Source organism: Cucumis sativus, chromosome 4 (genome assembly GCF_000004075.3).
Source record: "Cucumis sativus cultivar 9930 chromosome 4, Cucumber_9930_V3, whole genome shotgun sequence".
Lineage (NCBI taxonomy): Eukaryota > Viridiplantae > Streptophyta > Magnoliopsida > Cucurbitales > Cucurbitaceae > Cucumis > Cucumis sativus.
The window spans coordinates 23,721,919-23,740,942 of record NC_026658.2 but is presented as its reverse complement, the minus strand read 5'-3'; the positions used below and the strand labels follow the sequence as shown (position 1 = coordinate 23,740,942).

Here is a 19,024-nt window from a genome sequence, read left to right as displayed (position 1 = left end):
AATATTAGCAATTTGATATTTAAATTATTGAAACAACATATTTAATTTTTAAATTAAATGTATCAAATTGCACCGTTCTTTAAAATGGTTATACTTGAGTCGTTATTAAATTTATATTAAAAAAATCTCGAATGCATCTAATTTTATATGTGTAGATATCTTCTAACGTTGGGATTAAGAATATGTAGCATTAGAACAAAAACATGAATAATGTATTAAAAAAGCTCTTAACTAATATCTAATATCCCGAATTACAAGTTTAGAAAGTTAGTTGATAAAATTCCAATTTCCAAGTAAACCCAAAATTATTTATGAATACAAAATGATGTATTTTCTAAAGTTTATGACATTATAAACGTAAAATATACAATTTAGTACGGTTATTGGTACTAATTATTATATATATTATTGATCAAGGCTTAACATTTATTTGAGGAAACGGTGCGTTTTGGTTCAATCATCCCATCCAATTTTGTCAATTTAATTTTTTGTCCAAATCTGGGGGTCTCAGTTCAAAGTGAAAACCTCCTTGTAGAATTATTGCAAAGTGCGATAAAGAAAGAAAGGAAAAGAAAAAAAGAAAAAAAAGAAAAAAAAGAAGAAAGAAAGAGAGAAGAGCGAAGGGAAGTTCCATTAGAAACAACAAAAAATCCTCCTTGATTTCGAGGCTCTCAGGAAGCCTTCTCTATTGGAGTGCAAAGGGGGAAGAGATCTACGGTGTTATTGTTCAGAAGAAATCAGTTCATCCTAATGTTATTTTGAATCGTCATTCTTGGGTAAGTCTCCGAATCTCAATCTGTCAACAAATGGATTGTAATTCAATTTCAATAATTGGACACCCCATTTCGAAGCCACTTCTTTGTTGTTGTTTCACTTTCGATGTTGACTTTTTTTCTTTTTTTTTTGCCCCCTTTCTAGTGTTTCTCATTATGTTAGCCTGTCGCCATTGCGTATCTTACTTCCTCCAACCCATCATATGTCTTATGTTGACACCCACTTGCTTTACTTCGGGTCCAAGGGCTGCTGCGCATTATCTTATGTTTATATCAATTGTTCTTTTCACGAATTTGGATTCTGTTTTGTTGTCAAATTCATGGGTTTTGGTTGGTATGGATAATTTTGTATTTCTTTGGTATTTGCCAATACCATTCCAGATTTGATATTCGTGGCTGCTGTTGGGATTGGTAAACATAAATACTTTGGTCGTGGATTTGAGGTTGCTGGTTGGATTGTTTCTTACAAAAAATGAGGGAAATCTGGAGATGAGATGGTCGAGTTGGTCTTAAACTGTGGTTTAGTTTGGCAATCCAGTGTGTGCAAAGTGGGTGAAAAGTGAAAAAGATTGCTAGAACGAAATGTCTGATGTGGCGAGTATAGCAGAGGCAGTGGCAGCAAGATTTAGTTCTTTGGAGCTTATTGGAAGAGGATCTTTTGGTGATGTCTACAAGGGGTAAGCTTCAATTCTTTTATTATTTATTATGATTCAGTGGAGTGGAATCGGTTACACACCCTTGATCTTTTGGTGTGCTTATCAATTAAATAAATGACTGGCGAGGCAGCAAATGGTTATGTGTGTGTGTGATCTTTGAACTAGCGTGGATTTGGATCAGTATACATTTTCATGTTATGTCACTAAGAAACAGGGATATGGATATGGTCACACATCATTAAAAAAAAACCTAAAACAAAGACAAGGCAGGGGAAAATGATAATTATATAAATTTGAAAAGATGTATGCGTAAAAAAAATCTATTCATGCATTATGAATTTATGCCCTCCAAATATACAATTTTTAGCCCACGTTTGTATTTATGCTTAATAAGTTGAATGTATAGTGGAGTGTCATGCATAGTTTATTCTATTGTGCTAACAAATATTTGATACACGTTGGACAAGTTGGAGTGCATAGTACTGAGATTGCAGGGTCTATACTTCTTAGCTGCATCTTTTTAACTTTGTATTTCAGTTAAAATCTCATATATAAAAAAAAGAATTCATTTAAAGTTGAAGAAACCTTTCTGTGAACTAAGGTGCCGGTCTTCAGTCCTCTTTTTTTTTTTTTTGGATGGGAGTGTGTTACCAAGGCCTTTTTGTTATGCAATCAATCAGAAAACGAACTGGAACCACTCGTTGATATAGTTTCCTGACGCCTATCTGCATTTGCAGGTTTGACAAGGAACTTAACAAAGAAGTTGCTATCAAAGTTATTGATTTGGAAGAATCGTAAGTACATAGGTTGCTTTATATTTTTCACTGATGCTCGTGTTGAAACTCAAATTCAGAGCTCTCTTGCCTTAATGATGAACTGCTAATTTTGGTTTGATTAAAAAAAGTGTAATTATTAAAATGGTAGTGTGGCCTAAATTTTTACCTCATTCTTTGCTACGTGAACCTTCCAATCATGAGAAGTCTGATCTTCATGCGTGTTAATAGAGTTTGAATGTGAAGGTATCTAAGTTCAAGATCCGGATCTGAATCAGTCAATTGTTAATTCCGGTTATTTTCTCTAAATATTCCACTTTTCGCTTCTTAAGACAAAAGATCTTTTTCGAGTGGAAAACCATCGATTTTCGTTTGTGAGTTCATTATTTAATGAAAGTTTACTAATGTGAAATTAGGAATGGTTTAGTCCTCAATCCTCATTTATTTATCTTTTGGTCTTTAGATGACTTTATTTATTTTTTCAATTGGTCAGTGTTGCATCGGTACATTATAACTTTCCGATTTTTCTTTCTATGTACTTGGTGGTTTCCGTGTGTTATAATCAGACTATGATGATTTATACTTCTGACAACAAATTATTGGTCATAGAATCTTGTGGGGGATTTGGGGAGAGAGAAACAATAGAATCTTTAGAGGGTGTAAGAGTTCTTTTGTCAGTGTGTGGCCACTTGTTAGATTCTTTTGTTACTCTTTGTACCTCTGTTTTTAGGCTCATTTGTTATAGTTGCTTGGTATTATTTCTCTTGACTAGATCCCCCTTTTGTGGGTTTTCCCTTTTTATTATGCCTGTGTATTTTTTCATTTTGCTCAATGAAAGAGTTTTCCTTTTTTCTTTCTTTTTTTTAATAGAAAAAGAATTATTAGTCACTGCAAGATCATCATTGATATGATCTTATCTTTTAGACTCCTTCTCCTTTGTAATTTCTGTTTCCTATGGCTGTCTGTCTTCTGATTTATATGGTACCTATGTATTCAGCTCTGAAATTAGCCCCATTAAAGTGGTTGATGGATGAAAGCTGGCCAGTTTAGACATATATTTTGAATTGAATAATCCTTGAATTCTACATTCAAAGAGCACCAGGCTGCTGCGTTCCTCTTTGACGTGAAAAATGCGCTGATTTGCTCAAACCGTATTTCTGCCAACAGAGCTTTTGCCATGTTTTATCCAAATTAGCCTTGGTTTCTTTGGCAGCAAAGGGGGTCCCTCAATAATTGAAAAACATTGGAACTTAAGGATCCGTTGAATGCCCAATCCACTTTAAGGATAGAGAAAATATTTTTCCAGCAATTAAAGGAGTAGGGACATGATATAAATAGATGTAATAAATCCTCACTGTCCTTTAGGCATAGAGGGCACATGGAAGGTAACAAGCACTTGTTGGGGAATTTCCTCTGCATGATCTTCCAAAGGGCTTTATAGATAGCTTTGTCAATCGGAGAAGATGGGCAAAAATGGGTTGAAAGGGATTTGATTGAAAAAGTGCTCCATGAAACTAATGACCATGCTCAACCACTGTATTTTGCTCTTCTCATAATCTTATATGTCAGTTTGCTTGAAATTAGCTATTGTTGATGAAATTTTATGCGAATTGTTAATACTGTCAGGGGCGACTTTATTAGCCAGAAATTATTTCTGTGTTCTCAATCTTACATTATCTTGCATATGCAATTCTTTTACTATAAAAAATGTGCAGCCTACTGAAATGCTGTGTTTTTTTACTCTTTATTCATTTAATATCCTTGTACTGGAACTCTTTATGAGATGAAATGATTCTTCTTCCATATCTCCATATCTCCATTTCAGTTTTTTCCGGGTCTGGAAAGAAACAATTTCATTGATGTTGTGAAATTACACATTCCAAAAATAGAGGAAACCCCAAAGGAATAGATATACAGAAGGCCTATCTAATTTTGAAAGGAGGGAAGAAAAGCTGTGTGACGGAAAGGGGTAGAGAATTTACATCAAGAAAGCCATATGGACTATAGCATCAAAAAATCTACAAAAAACACTTCTTATCTGGAAAAATTCTTCTATTGCTTTATTGGCTTACACTCTAGCCAAAGGCTCTGATGAAGTTCTCCCAAAGAGTCTTGTTTTCCTTCTTGAAAGGGTGTCCTCCTAGAGAGTAGTTGAGAAAACATTTTAGTAATGGGTACTTTTTCAATTATTCTTTTTTTAGTCCTAAGCTGTCAATGTTGTGTGGACTTTCTTTTCTGCAATATTATTAAACTTGTTTTTCATTCTTCTGCAGTGAGGATGAAATTGAGGATATTCAAAAGGTATAAATTAACTAGTGAGTAAATTGAATTAGGTGAATGCCTAGGTGCTAATCTACCTCAGTTTTGTGCCAGGAAATTTCTGTTTTGTCACAATGTCGATCACCCTACATTACTGAGTACTATGGTTCTTATCTCCACCAGACGAAATTATGGATAATAATGGAATATATGGCTGGTGGCTCTGTTGCAGATCTGGTAAGTCTGTATTTTGCTTTGTGCTCCTCACCTAATACACAACTACACAAAATTTATGTATAAAACATCTCAAATTGAGCTATAAAATTGCCCAAATTCAGAGGATGAAAGTACCAAAAAATGGCTACAAAATCAAATAATGAAGTGTTCAAACTCAACACTAAAGCTCCTATACCTAGCTAGAAATATCGAACCCAGCCATAAAAATCAATTCCTACATAAGTAGTCTTCTCCAGCCGCAATACATCCATAGCATATCACATATCTTTAGAGAAATTTTAGCATAACTTATAGTTGGTTTCAGTTTTATGGTTAAAAAACACTTCTGGTTCTTAATCTTTCATAGCAGTACAATTTAGTCCTCTAACTTTACTTGGCAATTAATTTAGTTGTTGAAATTTTAAATTTGTTACAATTTAGCCTCTAAACTTTAATAAATAATAATTTAATTCTATACATTGAAAATTGTAACAATTTGGTTACTAAATAAGCTTATTTTTTACAGTTTGTAAATCAATTTGATTTTGGGTCAGTTTATTGATCTATGTGTAAGAAATTTTGTTAGATCTTAATAATAAATTTCACGATAGTGACTAAATAGCTAAAAATTGTAAATTACAGAACTTAAATTAATACAATTGAAAGTATAGTGACTAAATCGTCATCCATGAAAGTTCAAGTACTAAATTGTTATGAGTTGAGGAACTAAAAGTTTTTTTAACCATCATGGGTTAGCCTAGTGGTAAAAAAAGAGATGGTTCAATAACTAAGAGGTCATGAGTTCAATCCATGGTGGCCTCCTACCTAGGAATTAATTTTCTTGATACCCAATTGTTATAGCGTAAGACAGATTGTCCGGTGAGATTAGTCTAGGTGCGTGTAAGCTTGCTTGAACACTCACAGATATAAAAGAAAAAAAGAAAGAACCAAAAGTTCTTTTACCCCAGTTTTATCTTTCTTATCTGTTCAAAGTTCATGGTTTATTGGAATGGAGCTGAAACTAACTTTAAGGTTAAGTTTGGCTTACCCAACCAATTTACAGGGTAAAAATTTAATAATTTCTTAGAGTTCTTAATGTTTGCTTAAACAGCTTAATATTTGTTGACCTTTTCACCATTGATCTAAGCAAGACCTTTTAAATATTGGACACAACCCATCACAGATGCTAATGTCCTATACATTTCGTAATATCATATGTTGTAAAATGAGGCAGTTGTCATGGGGAACGAATTTAGGAGTATATTAGTTAGTCTAGAGTCTAGAGTCTAGACAACGTCTCAATAAAAGAGAGCAAGAGAAGAAAACTTAAGCAATGAGTGTGAGCCTTCTACAGAACCTTGGACTTTGAAACACTATAAATATGATTTTTTTTAATAGAAATAAACAACTTTCATTGAGAAAGAATGAAAGGATACAAGGGCAAGCAAAAACACAAGTCCACCAAAAAACAAACCCTCTACAAGAAAGGGTTCCAAGTTAGTAACATGTTACCAAGGGGATAATTAAACTTTGAAACTGAAGCCCAAAGAGAAACATGAAACCTTACTAAGGACAAAACATGAGACGGGTTCTTCTCCAAATCTCTAAAAACTTTCTCATTCCTTTCACCCCAAATATCTCAAACCACAACGCACACCCCGACGAGCCACAAAAACTGGCCTTTCTCTTTGAAAGGCAGATGGAAGAGAAACTCCTTGATCATAGCATGGATCCCATCCTTCTTTGACCAGCAATCTAAAAATTGAACTCCTGAAGGAAACAAGACCACACTAATCTCGCATGCTAACAATCCCAAAGCAGATGGTCCAGGTCCTCCTTCACCTCTCAACAGAGAATACAGCAGGACGGTCCCATGAGCATAGGAATTTTCTTAGCAAGCCTATTCAAGGTTTTCAGACGGCCTAACAAAACCACAAATAAGCACTGGATTTTCTTTGATATCTTTATCCCACAAAAAACCGACACAAAATTGGGGAGGGGTCTAACAACAACTTGAAGAAAGATTTACAAGAGAAGCCTTCCAAAGCATAGAGCTTCCAAACACGAACATCCCTCCTCCCCTCCCTAAAGTCACACATGTTGAGCAAAAAAAGAAGAAAGGTCACTTCCGTTATTTCCCTATTGGATAAGTGACGATGGAATCCAATAGAAAAAGACACCGAACTCTCTGCCCAAACCAGAAAATCAAAGATCCAATGATTTTAAGAGAGGATAGATGATAAAGATGAGGAGATAGACAGAACAAGGGGGGTTATCCCCATCTCATTGATCTTCCCAAAAAACGTCTCCATACCATGCCCCACAATGCATCTAACCCAAGGAAAGAAAGACGGGATCTCAAGCGAGATGTCCTTTCAGGGAGTACAATGTGTGCATTTAACCCTTTCACCCACTCAAAGGGAGCCAAGCAATGCTTGCTCACAATGATCTTATGCCACAAAGATTTGGGCTCAAGGGAAAAAATGCCAAAGCCACTTAGCCAACAAGGCTTTGTTACACAGCCTTAAGTTACCGATCCCTAACCCTCCCTGATTCACAGGGCGCCCAATAACCTGCCAGCTAACCAAATGAGATTCCTAAATTTGTGACTGTAAAACTACCTTTGTTTAAGATATCTGGCATATGTCCACTAATGACTGCCCTATTGGCAAAGCTTAGAGTTGGTTTGAATTTCTTTCTCGAGTTCAAATTTCTGACGTATGTAAAAACAATGTAATTGTCATATATTTCTCTAACATGGGAGAAATCCCTAATATCTAATGAGAAGCAGTAAAAAAGAAGTTCCGTTCTCTGGCTTGATCTTATAAATATGAGCTAGATGTAAATGGGTTAGGGTGATTTGAAAAGACTTTGTAGACTCAACCCAACTATTTGAATAGCAAATTTGGCCAGCTAAAAGACCCAACTAGATGGATGGTATGATCAGGCAACCAGATCATGAAGTTTGGGTTGAGCATTTATTTACTTACGAATGAGTAACAAAATATGTGGCTATGTTATTTTTTGTAAGTAAAACTGATATCTTTGTAATTAATAAGAAGTTTGGATTAATTTAGTTTAATCCACATTAATATTGGAAGTGTCCATAAACCAAATTAATTCTTAATGTTTCAATCTTTTTTATCCCAACACCACCGGTAGAGTTTTGGTTGATTTGATTTTTAATCTTTTGGGGTATTAGTTTTTTTAGAAAAAGTCCACTCTTCCTGAGGTCCAAACACTTTGGTGCTACATAGAGACCGCGAGCTTTAGCCAACAGGGCTGCCCTTGGGGGCTTGGTCATTAGGTTTTTTGAGCACCTCTAAAGAAATATGGTAGGCTAGAAATTCTTCTTGGCGTGCTTGATGCTTCTATATAATTGCAATCCATTAAATTTTTCTTGGAAACACTACTATGAGTGTTAAAGAAATTTCTATACAATGAACTAGGCAGTTTATTTGGTTCTTCTCCTGTCTGTCAATATAGCAATGTTTGTATTTGATATTTAACTCATTATACCATGTATTTGTTGCAAGAACTTCAAATATTTTGGCAAACTTTTTGTATAAACTTACAACAAACGCTGGTTCTGCAGCTTCAGTCTGGGCCACCGCTTGATGAAATGTCAATTTCATGCATTCTACGGGATTTGCTGCATGCAATTGATTATTTGCACACCGAAGGAAAAATCCACAGGGACATTAAAGGTTATCTTTCTTCTTCATAACTCAATGAATTTTTACAAGTTAACTACTTAGTTCATATCATACATGAAGATGGTGATATTGCTCACTCCTAGACTCCCACCTCTCCTGCAAGGGGAAAATGGAAGAGAAAATAAGTGGAGTGGAGTTTAAGATTAAATAGGCAACTCCTATGAATGAATTTCATTTCTATGTTATTCTAATGAAATATTGTACTTTTGCTTTGCAGCGGCAAACATTTTATTGAGTGAAAATGGTGATGTTAAGGTAGGATTTTCCAGGATAATGTTGCGTGGGCTTGATTAAGTTAAGGATTTGCTGGTTTTTGCTTTAAAAGGCTAACAGTTTAATCCCTATAGGTTGCAGATTTTGGTGTTTCTGCTCAATTAACAAGGACGATATCAAGGAGAAAGGTAGAGTAAGATGTGAAATATTAGACTTTGTTCATTATTATTTTCTTCTTTTCCCTACATCTTTTGAAATTTGCAATTTTTGCTCAACTGGACATTTTAAAACCCTTAGTCAGCTCTGGTTGTTGGGGAGAAGTTTACCTCCTTCATCTCCTGCTCTATCCTTCCTTGGGTAGATCCATCATTTTTTAAAGTAATATGGCAGTTTTTGCCTTTTGGTTAATGCTTCCTTTTTTCAAAATGTTACTGATAAAGGATTGCTTTCTTGTTGATTTTTTTCTTCTTAACTCATCTTCTAATGCCAATGGATGAGATCTTCTGAATTTTGTATCACCTGCCTACCACTGATTTCTTGATCACAGACATTCGTAGGAACTCCATTCTGGATGGCGCCAGAGGTAATTCAGAACTCTGAAGGATACAATGAGAAGGTATTTACTCAGTAACATTTTTGTTTTTGGCATTTTGTTAGTTTTGATTGGTTTTGAGATAACCACACTTCTCAATACTTGATTCTGTGTTCACTATGTTTGCGATTCTCAAATCTAGAACAAGCATTGCAATCCTATCACATTTTACTTGTGCAGGCAGACATCTGGTCTCTAGGAATCACTGCTATTGAAATGGCAAAAGGGGAGCCTCCACTTGCTGATCTTCATCCCATGAGAGTTCTTTTTATCATACCTCGGGAAAATCCACCTCAGGTTCACTTAACAACTCTATATTGGACCCTTTTAATGACAGACATTGAACTCCAAGTATGAAGTGGTGCATTGTTATTTCTCGTGACATATTAGCTTTTATGTATGAGCAGTTGGATGAACATTTTTCGCGGCCAATGAAAGAATTAGTGTCACTGTGTCTGAAGAAAATACCTGCTGAGGTAAACCATTTTTCTTCTCCTGAGCTCTGGTTCCAAGTTTTAGTTGAATTCTTTTATGTTGTTGAAATTCAAATGGTTACGGGCCACAAATTAGTGTTTCCGTGAAAAGTGAGCATGAATGATGCAGTGAGCATCTGTATAGTGATTTTCAGGTACTTTCCTACAGCGCTTTTTTGGTAGGTCGATACGTTGCAATTGGTTGATCATGGTTGGGATTCATAGCTTCTTCTTCTTCCCCTTTTTCTTTTTCTTTTTTAAAAATATTTTTTTAAGAGACAATATAAGAAATGAGGCAACTACTTGAAAGTTAAAAGTGAGCATCCAGCATTCGTTAAAGGTATGGAAAGTTGGGGGCATGCTTAGGGTTATTATTAAGGTTCACGGGATTTAAATTGATTATTTCATTTCCTGGTAATTCATTTTTTATTTGTTCTCTCTAATGTTCATACCCTTCCTTCTAGTTCTATTCATGTGATATTTGTTTGTGATTGTTTCTTGTTCAAACTTGATGCAAGCATTCAGATTGTTCATATGTCCTGCCCTTTTGAAGTTATGATTTTTATGATGTGTGGATGTCTTTATCTGTTTGGTATATTTTCAGTTTTTTTTTTTTTGCAAATCGGTTTAATACATCTTTATCTTTTTTATTAGAGACCCAGTGCCAAAGAGCTTCTGAAGCACCGATTCATTAAGAATGCCAGGAAGAGTCCTAGGCTTCTGGAGAGAATAAGGTTTGTCAGGACACTCGATTTCTGTTACTTTTAGTGCTAGTTTTCTAATAATTGTGCTATCATGTTATTATTCTTTTTCTTTTTCATCAATATCTTTACTTGTTCTCAGCCCTAAGCATGGATATGTAATTTGGTGTTCCTTTTGAGTTTGTGAATTATTTCCTCATTTGTACACCGTTCCTACATTTATGTGTTAATGTGTCTGAAGAATCGAAAAGCAAAATAGTATAAATGTCTTTGTATAAGGTGATTTATCAGTGATCTTATTTGTTGATATTGATAGAGAGCGCCCAAAGTACCAAATAAAGGAAGAAGATGCAGAAACACCAACAAATGGTTCTAGAGCTATAGGTGAAACCACAGACACTGTGAAAGTATCAAGAAATGTGAGGGAGGAAACTGTTCGTGCCAGGTGGGTGAAACCAAATATATAGCTCAGTTTCCTGTTAAAAGAACACCCCAAAAGTTGTTGATACTTAACTCATTGAGCTGCGTTGAATTCTGACTACCTAAAATTGCAGCAACCAGAATAAAGCTCCAAAGAATGCTGGATGGGACTTCAGTATTGGGGGACCACATAGTACAGGTACTGTTCGAAGTGTAGTAAAACCACCTCAAATTAGGGAAAGAAAACCAGAAATTCCTTATGGTCAGGGTGCACCTAGTAGAGTTCCAGAGAGTGGTAACTGGCTAGCTGTGTCTGGATATGCATCACGTGACACATCAGAAAACACCAGAGATTCATACAGTATGGGAGATGCTAGTGAAGATGTAAATTTTCCTCACTTCATTTCTCTTAGCTACAATTACTTTTTTCGATCACATGTGCCAGCTTGTCAATCAATTAAATTATAAGACCAATCCTTGTGACTTTAATGACTTTCACTTGTCCTAGAAGTTCACAAACTAATTCATCATGAGCATTTGACTTAAATGATACCTCCTTTTTTATAAGAAAAATTGAGCAAGTTTAGTGGTTTACAGAGTAAATTTGACTGCAATAGCAAGGCTTCAAGGACTCACTTGTTCCAGAAGTTCTAGATTATCCTAGCTTTTGCAGCCACATTTATTACGGAAACCTGCAAAAAGATTTAATAACCATAACGCTGTGACTCAATCAAATATTATGGCTGTATTTATCTATATGGTAGTTCGGAAATTGGTTGAGGATAATGTTCTTTTACCTTTTCTTTTTCTACTACTTATTTATTTATTTTATTTCCATGAACAACTTCCAGGAAGAGCTATCTGTAAGTGGTTCAGGAACCGTTGTGATCCGGTCTCCCAGGGGATCTCAAGCATCTACTCAATTTCATAATGAAAGCAGTCCGGTAGAATTATCTTAAGTGTATAGTGATGCTCTTGATCGTTTTGAGATATATATTTGTTTATGAAATTAAATGATGTGATGCAGTCTGAAAGTGCACAAGGATATTTTGAGGACACATCTTTTAGTGGTACTGTTGTTATGCGTGGTCAACGTGATGATTCTGGTTCTCCTCAGACTCCAAAATCCAGAATGGGAATTCAAGAAAGGACTTCAAGCTTTTCTCCCGAAGATAGTGCATCAAACCTTGCGGAGGTTGTTTTTTTAAAGTCTTCTGATCTGTGCTCTTATCACAATTCAATGTAGCAGTTACTGTTGGTTTCATTATATTGCTACTTATTTTTAGTTCATTTTAAATTCAGTCGGGGACATGCATTTTAAGATTGGGATGAATGTTGTTTTGTTATCCTAGGAGGGGCAGATTGATGGAGGTCAGATTTCAACATGACATAGTATCTTCTCTTTTTAAAGACACCTTTTATAAGTAATTTTTGTTGAAGGTTTAACATGACTCAGGATTGCAAGCCTCACTCATTTTATTTAGAATTTTGGCTTTATAGTAGAATTTTGGCTTTATACAAAATAATAATTCGTTGGTTCCATACAACCAGAAATCAAAATATGTTCTATTGCAGTGCAACTACTAATCATTTGCAATTTGATGGTTGTAGGCAAAGGCTGCAATACAAGCAGGATTGAAGAAAGCTAATGCAAGGGATAGATCAGCTATCAATAAACTCAACGACAGGAAGGAAAATAGAAGAACAGAGCAAACAGTGAGTAGCTCTGACTCTTCAAGGTACATCTAAGTAATTGCCAGAATGAATTATGCTCCACAGAATGTTGGTCTGGTGCCTGATATCTATAATTTCTCCAGGCATTCTCGTGAATTCTTTGATGCTCCAAGAGCATTGGTAAAACCATCTCTATCACTTGATGAGGAAGAAAGTGCAAAAATAGCATTGTCTTCTGCACCATTATCGGTTTTATTTATGTCATCCTTGAAAGAGGTAAGTCAAAGCCGAATTGAGTTTGTAAGTTCTGTATTGATCGTCTTTCTTTCCTTTTAATAATTTGTCTGCATTAATGGTAACTGCAACATCTGCATGATACTTTTGTGAAGTGTTTCCATCTTGCCATCTTGGTCTCTGTTTTATCCATTTATATTAGGATGTGGGAGTTAGACGTCAAATCACCCTTGTTTGGGGGGGATTGAAGAAAAGCCGTTACCACTTACTCCTCTTGGCATTGGCACAATTGCTAACGCTTTGTTTGACCAATCCTTTGTTACTACGTCTTTGCTAGAGTTTCTATACCGTTAATTGATTTTTTACTTCCAACAAAAAGAAGAAATGCGGTGGCTTATTCCTACTAAACGTGCCTTAAAAAAAATTCTCTTCCTATGCAGCAACCAATGTATGCACAACTACCTACCCTTTTGCGTCACCTTTGGTTCTATTTGAACCGAATTGTTCATTTTAAAAAAAAAAATCTGCAATGCACCCTTACACTAGCTCGACTGACTTCTTCAGTGATCATGCTATCTTTCTTCTCTGTTTGAGCTGCTGTTCCAAAGGGGAGTGGATCCAAGTGATTTTCTCTTCCATTGTTGCTTCTCCATTCTCCATAGCAACGATTCCCAGGTGTCAAACTGCTCTGATACCAACGAGAGAGCTGTTCTACTTAAAATTTGATTTACTCACAATATATGAAACAGAAATACAATGTTCGGAGGAGAAAGTTTGACTCTTCCATCTTTTCAATCCTTGCCACTTCATTGGCATCCAACCTCCGTCCAGCTATGATTAGATATCCCTCTACTTAACAAACTTACTCATTTTACTCTGTCCCAAATTAGCTAACTGACTTCACTTCATGACGAGGTACTTACCCAACTCTCTCTCTCTCTCTCTCTCTCTCTTCTTTTCCTTTTTCTTCTTATCCGTGGGCCTCAATATTCTCATCTCCAGATAGGCCTTTCGTGATGCATTTACCATATCACACGGGCTTCAGATTTGATTCCTTTGCTTGCACATCATCCTGTGAGAGTGATTACAAACGGGAACAATATTTTTTGTTCATTTTATGACATTTATTTTCTTGGTACAATGTGCTAAAGTGCAACCTGCTCAGGTAGTTGCAGATGATTCGGAAGGATCACCTTCTCGGACTGTAATTAATGCGCTTATAAACATGGAACACCTAAAACCTGGATCATGTGAGGTTCTTGCCACTAAGTTGCTCCAGAAATTGGCCAGGTCAGTTATTTTACTTTCCTAACCTACTCCCTTAAATTCTCAAAATTTACTCAGAGAAACATTTCTGCAGTTCCAAGGAATCTTCACTGAAAGATTTACAAGACTTGGCTACTCGCTTATTCAGTAAAGCAAAGACAGTTCCTGAAGATACACAAAATGTCACAGATTCTGATAATAGCAAAAAGCTACCGAACAGGGAACTTCATTCAAATTCTAATTTGAGTTCGCTTGCTAGATTTTTACTCTCAAGGTTTGTTTTATGAAATGCTTCGTTCTTTTTGTATCAAGTGGTAGGTAGTACTTGGTTCCACGCAAATTGGTTGAAGCACCATTTTCGTCTGCTATTATTAGGCTAGGGGAACATTCAGCTCATCCATAACCCATCTCTTTTAGCCTCGTCCATGTTCATGCACTTGTTTAGACACTTAGAATTCCCAGCATAGAGAAAACTTGACAAAATCTAGAAACGTGACATGAGATAAATTTTTTGTGTACATCTGTCAAAAATTCTGGAAGAACGAAGCCACAAAATTTTCATATGAAATTTAATTATTGTGGAGTACACATTAGAAAATTAATGGATAGGAATAGAAGGTTTGAAACTCTTTTTTTTCACTCTCAAAATTCTTTGAAGGCAGACATCAGACATTGTTTCTGAGTAAATGCCAAATGCCCTTGAGCTAAATTGCAAATTGGTTTGTTGTTCAGATGGCAAGGTCAGGTGTCACGGGATCTGAGTCCAGCTTAGAAGGGGAGAAAATTTGTGTATTTGTTTGATATTTTTTATTCTTGACAGTGCATTATTTGAGTTGATGTACATACGTCGTTGTAAGAAATGGTGTATTAATTATTAATTGTGATTTTTCCTTGTGAAATTTTTGTTTTGCTAGCAGCATTTCTTTGAATACGGGTGCTTGCTATTCATTGCATTGACATTTGTAATATTATTAATACCTGAGATTGATGAATAATTTCTACTGAAATGCTGTTTATAGGAGGGTTTGAATTTTGAACACTTGTGGATGTATTTTCTCTCTCTCAACTACTCACTTTTAAGATAGTGATTGTTATCATATCTAATAATTGATAATTAGATGGTAAATGAGCTTGAATGAATGGGTTTCATTTGATAGATAAATCTTGAGATCTTTTAAAAAAGAGAAACGACAATAAACTTTGAAAGAAGTATTGAATCTATACCTTAAAATCGTGTGACGCATTTTCTACTACTATTATTACCATTACATAAGCTTAAATGCTGTTAAACAAAATTAAGCTAAAATCAATTTTCTACTACTGTTATCCAGTGCCATCAATGTCATGTTGTAAAGTACCAATAATTAATCTATAAACCATGAACGATGATGACTTGATATACCACTTGCATCTTTGACATTTTATCTCAAGCGGTATTGGGAATGAGAAACTTAGTGTAGCAAATCCTTCCTGATTAACCTTAAGCCATCTTTAATAAAAAGGTGCATAACTGAACAGAAACTGATGTTTTCAATTACATCCTTTATCGAAAGTATAAGGATTGAGATGCAGGCTTCTTGTTAGACAAGAAAAATTAGAGCTTTCTGTACTTCACCTGAAATCTGATAAACTCTCATTCATAGAAAATGTAAGCACAAAATGCTACATTTGTGGTACAAGTCATAAGCTGGAACTAAATATCATGTAGTAGTGTTATGACCTACAAAATTAACCATACTTAATTTTCATTAACTAATGAAACAAACAAATTAAACGAGATTTGAGCTTGACTTGTTTCTTGGTTCTAGCCTTTAACAGAGGAAGATGAAACTCTTGGGCAATACGATGGTCACCGTGCCCCACACCGTAATATGAATTTTCAAGCAAGGGCACGGTGCCTGCTGACGTACATCAGTCATGCTTTCAAGTTTGCGATCAGCATTACTAGAACTTTTCGTCTTCAACAGAATCAGATGTTGGTACCTTGCATTAGGCTTAACTTATATATAGGAGGACAAATACCATTGCCTGTAACTGTCTATTTCCGACTTACGGTAGATGTGGGCTTGGTGGGAGTCAGCTTCCGAAATGCAGCATGCAAAATCATACCTGCCAAGATTTCAAAGGTGATAAGAACAACTGATAATAATGAACTCTATAACATGGCCTAGAATTCTGAAGTTACCTGTATATCCAATGCCAAGGGCACAGAAGATTGCCATTTGAAAGTTGGAAAATAAAAGGATGATAACAGTCGCTGCAAAACATTATACTTGTCAAGTATTTAAGATGCTACGTAATTAAATAACAATAGCAGTCCGAACAATTGTGAACTCACGGATGGTAATTTACATGAAAACAACGAATAAAAGCATACAGCACTACAGCAGGATCTGAATTTTAAAGTCCAACAATCCCACAAAGCTGTATCAAAAAGAAGGGTTTTGAAAAAATTCCAAGGATTCCAAATGCCATTTGAAGTACAAAGTAAAACTTTTCCAGCATCAAACAGGCAGAAATTATGCTTTGCTACACATTTGGCCAACTCATTAGCTTGGCTCCATTTCAAGAACTAAGGAACAACTGTGCTAAAGTTTTCAATCGATGGTCATCTCAAATTGAGAAAACAATAGCCTTGAGGCTTGAAATCTTTAACCAAAAGGAACAGGCAAAACAATAACCATTCAACAAGCAGTAACTAGTAATCTTGGTATGCTTTCAATTTGAGATCTAAACTCTACATCTATACTGATGATCTATACTATAGTAATCTGTATCTCTACGGATATCTATTTTCAACTGAAATTCTCTATGTGAAAATGCAACAATGAAACAGAATACCAATTAATTAATACATGTTTAAAGGAAACAATTGGGAGGAACCTCTCAGGTATGTAAATAAACACGGTTTTAAAACGTCAGTAACATACCGCATTGAGCAATGCGAACCAAACACTGCCAAAGAACTGGATATTTGTCTAATCCCCACCTATCACAACAAAATTTAACAATGTCCCAAAGTGCTAAACATGATATCAGTCCAAGGAGGGCAAGAGGCATCTGGTATCTGCAATCATCCACATGAGAATTTAAAGTTAAGAAACAAGAAATTGGTAAAATAAAGGTCATAAATCTCTAGCCAACATTTTTTATGTTCACTCCATGCAAACGCTCATTCATCCCAAAGAAAGGAACATGAATATATAAACTAGTAATAGAGTGGTGTTCTAGTTTAATGACCAACAACAGTGACAGTGGTTCCCTGTTCAGTCAAACCACTAAAATCCACAAAAAGAATGCAAGCCATTCTTTCTATATGTTTCACATTGGGATCAGCAATCGATTAGGCTGCAAAAGTCTTAAGCCCCACGAGCTTAAAAAATCAAACCAAATCACTAAACCCATCATCATATCTTAATCAAAACGCTTTAACAAATCGATGTTTTCATAGCTTGTACTTGTACTCTTCCCATTCCCACCAAGTAAAACCAAACAGAACCCAATTCGCAACCCACAGGAAAGACAACAATTTCAACGTCAAGACCAGAATCCGCAGCACACAGCCCATCAATAGACATAATTAACAGGAGAAAGAGAAGAACATACAGCGTGCAGACAAAGAAGAGAACAAATAGTGAAGCGTAATTGCGAGCATAGCGTTTGGCGTTCTCGTGGACTCTAAGACGAGCTTGAGCCGGCGACGAAGGAAATGAGTAGGACTCAAAAAACCCAACAAACCCAGTAGTCCAGGAAGGGGTCGGGCCAGAAAAATCAGCAGCAGAGAGCTTGGCAAAGGGGTTAAGAGTAAAAATGGAGAGAAGGGTCGCGATGCGAGAGAAGAGGGAGATGAAGAAACCTGTGGCTAAAGGAGCTGCAGCGGTAGGGGTGGGTCTGGCGGGGGGAGCGGCAGAGGAATGGCGGTGGAGGTCAGAGGTCCGCTGATCGAGAATTTCAAGGTAACCGGAATCACGAAGCCATGAATCGAAAGCGGCGTCCGGAACGCTGAGGGAAAGTGGGTTGGATGAGAAACTCATTCCTAATCGCCACAACACAACAAAAACGAATTCAGAATCAAAAGAGACAAAAGGGTTATATAAAAAGGCTGAATGTAATTGCCTTGTGGTTGAAGATTGTTGATTTGAGATTGTTGCGTTTGTTTTGTTGTAGAGGTGAAGGTGGGTACATCGCTTTATCCTCCTTCTCGCCAATCAAATCATCAACGCCACCGTTAACGATCCCGGCGGGCCCCGGACTCCGGGAAATTGGGTTCTTTTGACCCAAAAAAGTTTTTTTTCTTTATTCCATTACAATATAGAACTAGACGACTGACATAGAGAAGTGTTAGTATTAATGAAGCATCACAAGACAAAGACTAACTCAATGTTCTCTTTATAAAATTAGAACAAATTGAACTATTCAACATCCAATTCTGAAGACGTTGATTGATTAACTACACTGGTGGATTTGAAAAGGTTGAAACAACAAATTGTTTAAGGTCTATGTTTTGATATCTTTTAATACTTTTATATGGATGGTTCGATTAATGATGAAAGATAAAAGTAAACATCCAAACATTGATACAAAGAAAAGATCCACAACACTAACAAATAACAAAGTATAATTACATATGGTTAACGCTTGAAAATTGAACAGCAATGCAATAATGTAAAGCTTCAAACAAAAAGTGATGAGCCATGGAATGGATATTAAGAAACCAGTTAGATGGAGTTTGATTAGCTAGAATGAAGAACCATACCATAAAGATTTTACCATCACAATCATTGGGGAATTTTTTTTGGGTCCCATTCTCTTCAAGTCCCGAGATTTTTGAACAACGTTCGCAACTAACATTATTAAAGCTAACACATTAATTAGGTAGAAATTAATTTTATGATCATTTGGAAACTTCTGGAATAAACACATTAGTTGGTTGTCCTTTTTTAAGACAACCAAAGACTTCGAAATGTTTGAAAATGATTCTATGAGGTTTTTGTACAAATGACTTTCTCAAAAGGGTCTTTATGATTGATGTTTTATTTTTCACAAAGTTGGTATCTA

At 35.8% G+C, this 19,024-nt stretch overlaps 2 protein-coding genes across 5 annotated transcripts; one reads left to right on the top strand and one right to left on the bottom strand.

Annotated features, from left to right (window-relative positions):
• Positions 1-499: 499 nt before the first annotated feature.
• Positions 500-15,005, top strand: LOC101214412 (germinal center kinase 1). Of its 3 annotated transcripts, XM_011655758.2 has the most exons (21): positions 500-776; positions 1,155-1,450; positions 2,167-2,223; positions 4,476-4,503; positions 4,576-4,698; positions 8,273-8,384; positions 8,611-8,648; positions 8,741-8,794; positions 9,154-9,222; positions 9,379-9,495; positions 9,606-9,674; positions 10,326-10,405; positions 10,689-10,817; positions 10,927-11,176; positions 11,644-11,736; positions 11,820-11,987; positions 12,404-12,531; positions 12,610-12,742; positions 13,866-13,990; positions 14,061-14,240; positions 14,699-15,005. In XM_011655758.2, the coding sequence occupies exons 2-21, from the start codon at positions 1,356-1,358 to the stop codon at positions 14,736-14,738; spliced, it is 2,088 nt and encodes a 695-aa protein (XP_011654060.1). In that variant the 5' UTR covers positions 500-776; positions 1,155-1,355; the 3' UTR covers positions 14,739-15,005. The 3 variants fall into 3 exon arrangements, with proteins under 3 accessions (XP_011654060.1, XP_011654061.1, XP_011654063.1); XM_011655759.2 differs by lacking the exon at positions 500-776 and having other exon boundaries at positions 1,433-1,450; positions 4,565-4,698; XM_011655761.2 differs by lacking the exons at positions 500-776; positions 1,155-1,450; positions 2,167-2,223 and adding an exon at positions 4,028-4,376.
• Positions 15,006-15,576: 571 nt separating this feature from the next.
• On the bottom strand, positions 15,577-18,297 carry LOC101214021 (PRA1 family protein H). 2 transcript variants are annotated; one of them, XM_004146004.3, is made up of 5 exons: positions 18,083-18,296; positions 17,573-18,002; positions 16,897-17,033; positions 16,152-16,223; positions 15,577-16,075 (listed from the first exon to the last, which is right to left on the bottom strand). In XM_004146004.3, exons 2-5 carry the CDS (start codon positions 17,998-18,000, stop codon positions 16,005-16,007), a joined length of 708 nt encoding a protein of 235 aa, XP_004146052.1. In that variant the 5' UTR covers positions 18,001-18,002; positions 18,083-18,296; the 3' UTR covers positions 15,577-16,004. The 2 variants fall into 2 exon arrangements, with proteins under 2 accessions (XP_004146052.1, XP_004146053.1); XM_004146005.3 differs by having other exon boundaries at positions 17,573-18,297.
• Between the last annotated feature and the right edge of the window lie 727 nt (positions 18,298-19,024).

Bases quoted from the DNA above. Each gene is read 5' to 3' on its own strand.
- LOC101214021 (XM_004146005.3), bottom strand. From the start codon at position 18,000: ATGAGTTTCTCATCCAACCCACTTTCCCTCAGCGTTCCGGACGCCGCT. The intron at 17,034-17,572 runs GTATGTTCTTCT...GGATGATTGCAG, and splicing joins CTCTTCTTTGTCTGCACGCT to ATACCAGATGCCTCTTGCCC. The intron at 16,076-16,151 runs GTAACTTCAGAA...AAATCTTGGCAG, and splicing joins CCTTGGCATTGGATATACAG to GTATGATTTTGCATGCTGCA.
- LOC101214412 (XM_011655758.2), top strand. From the start codon at position 1,356: ATGTCTGATGTGGCGAGTATAGCAGAGGCAGTGGCAGCAAGATTTAGT. The intron at 8,385-8,610 runs GTTATCTTTCTT...TTTGCTTTGCAG, and splicing joins AATCCACAGGGACATTAAAG to CGGCAAACATTTTATTGAGT. The intron at 10,818-10,926 runs GTGGGTGAAACC...CTAAAATTGCAG, and splicing joins GAGGAAACTGTTCGTGCCAG to CAACCAGAATAAAGCTCCAA.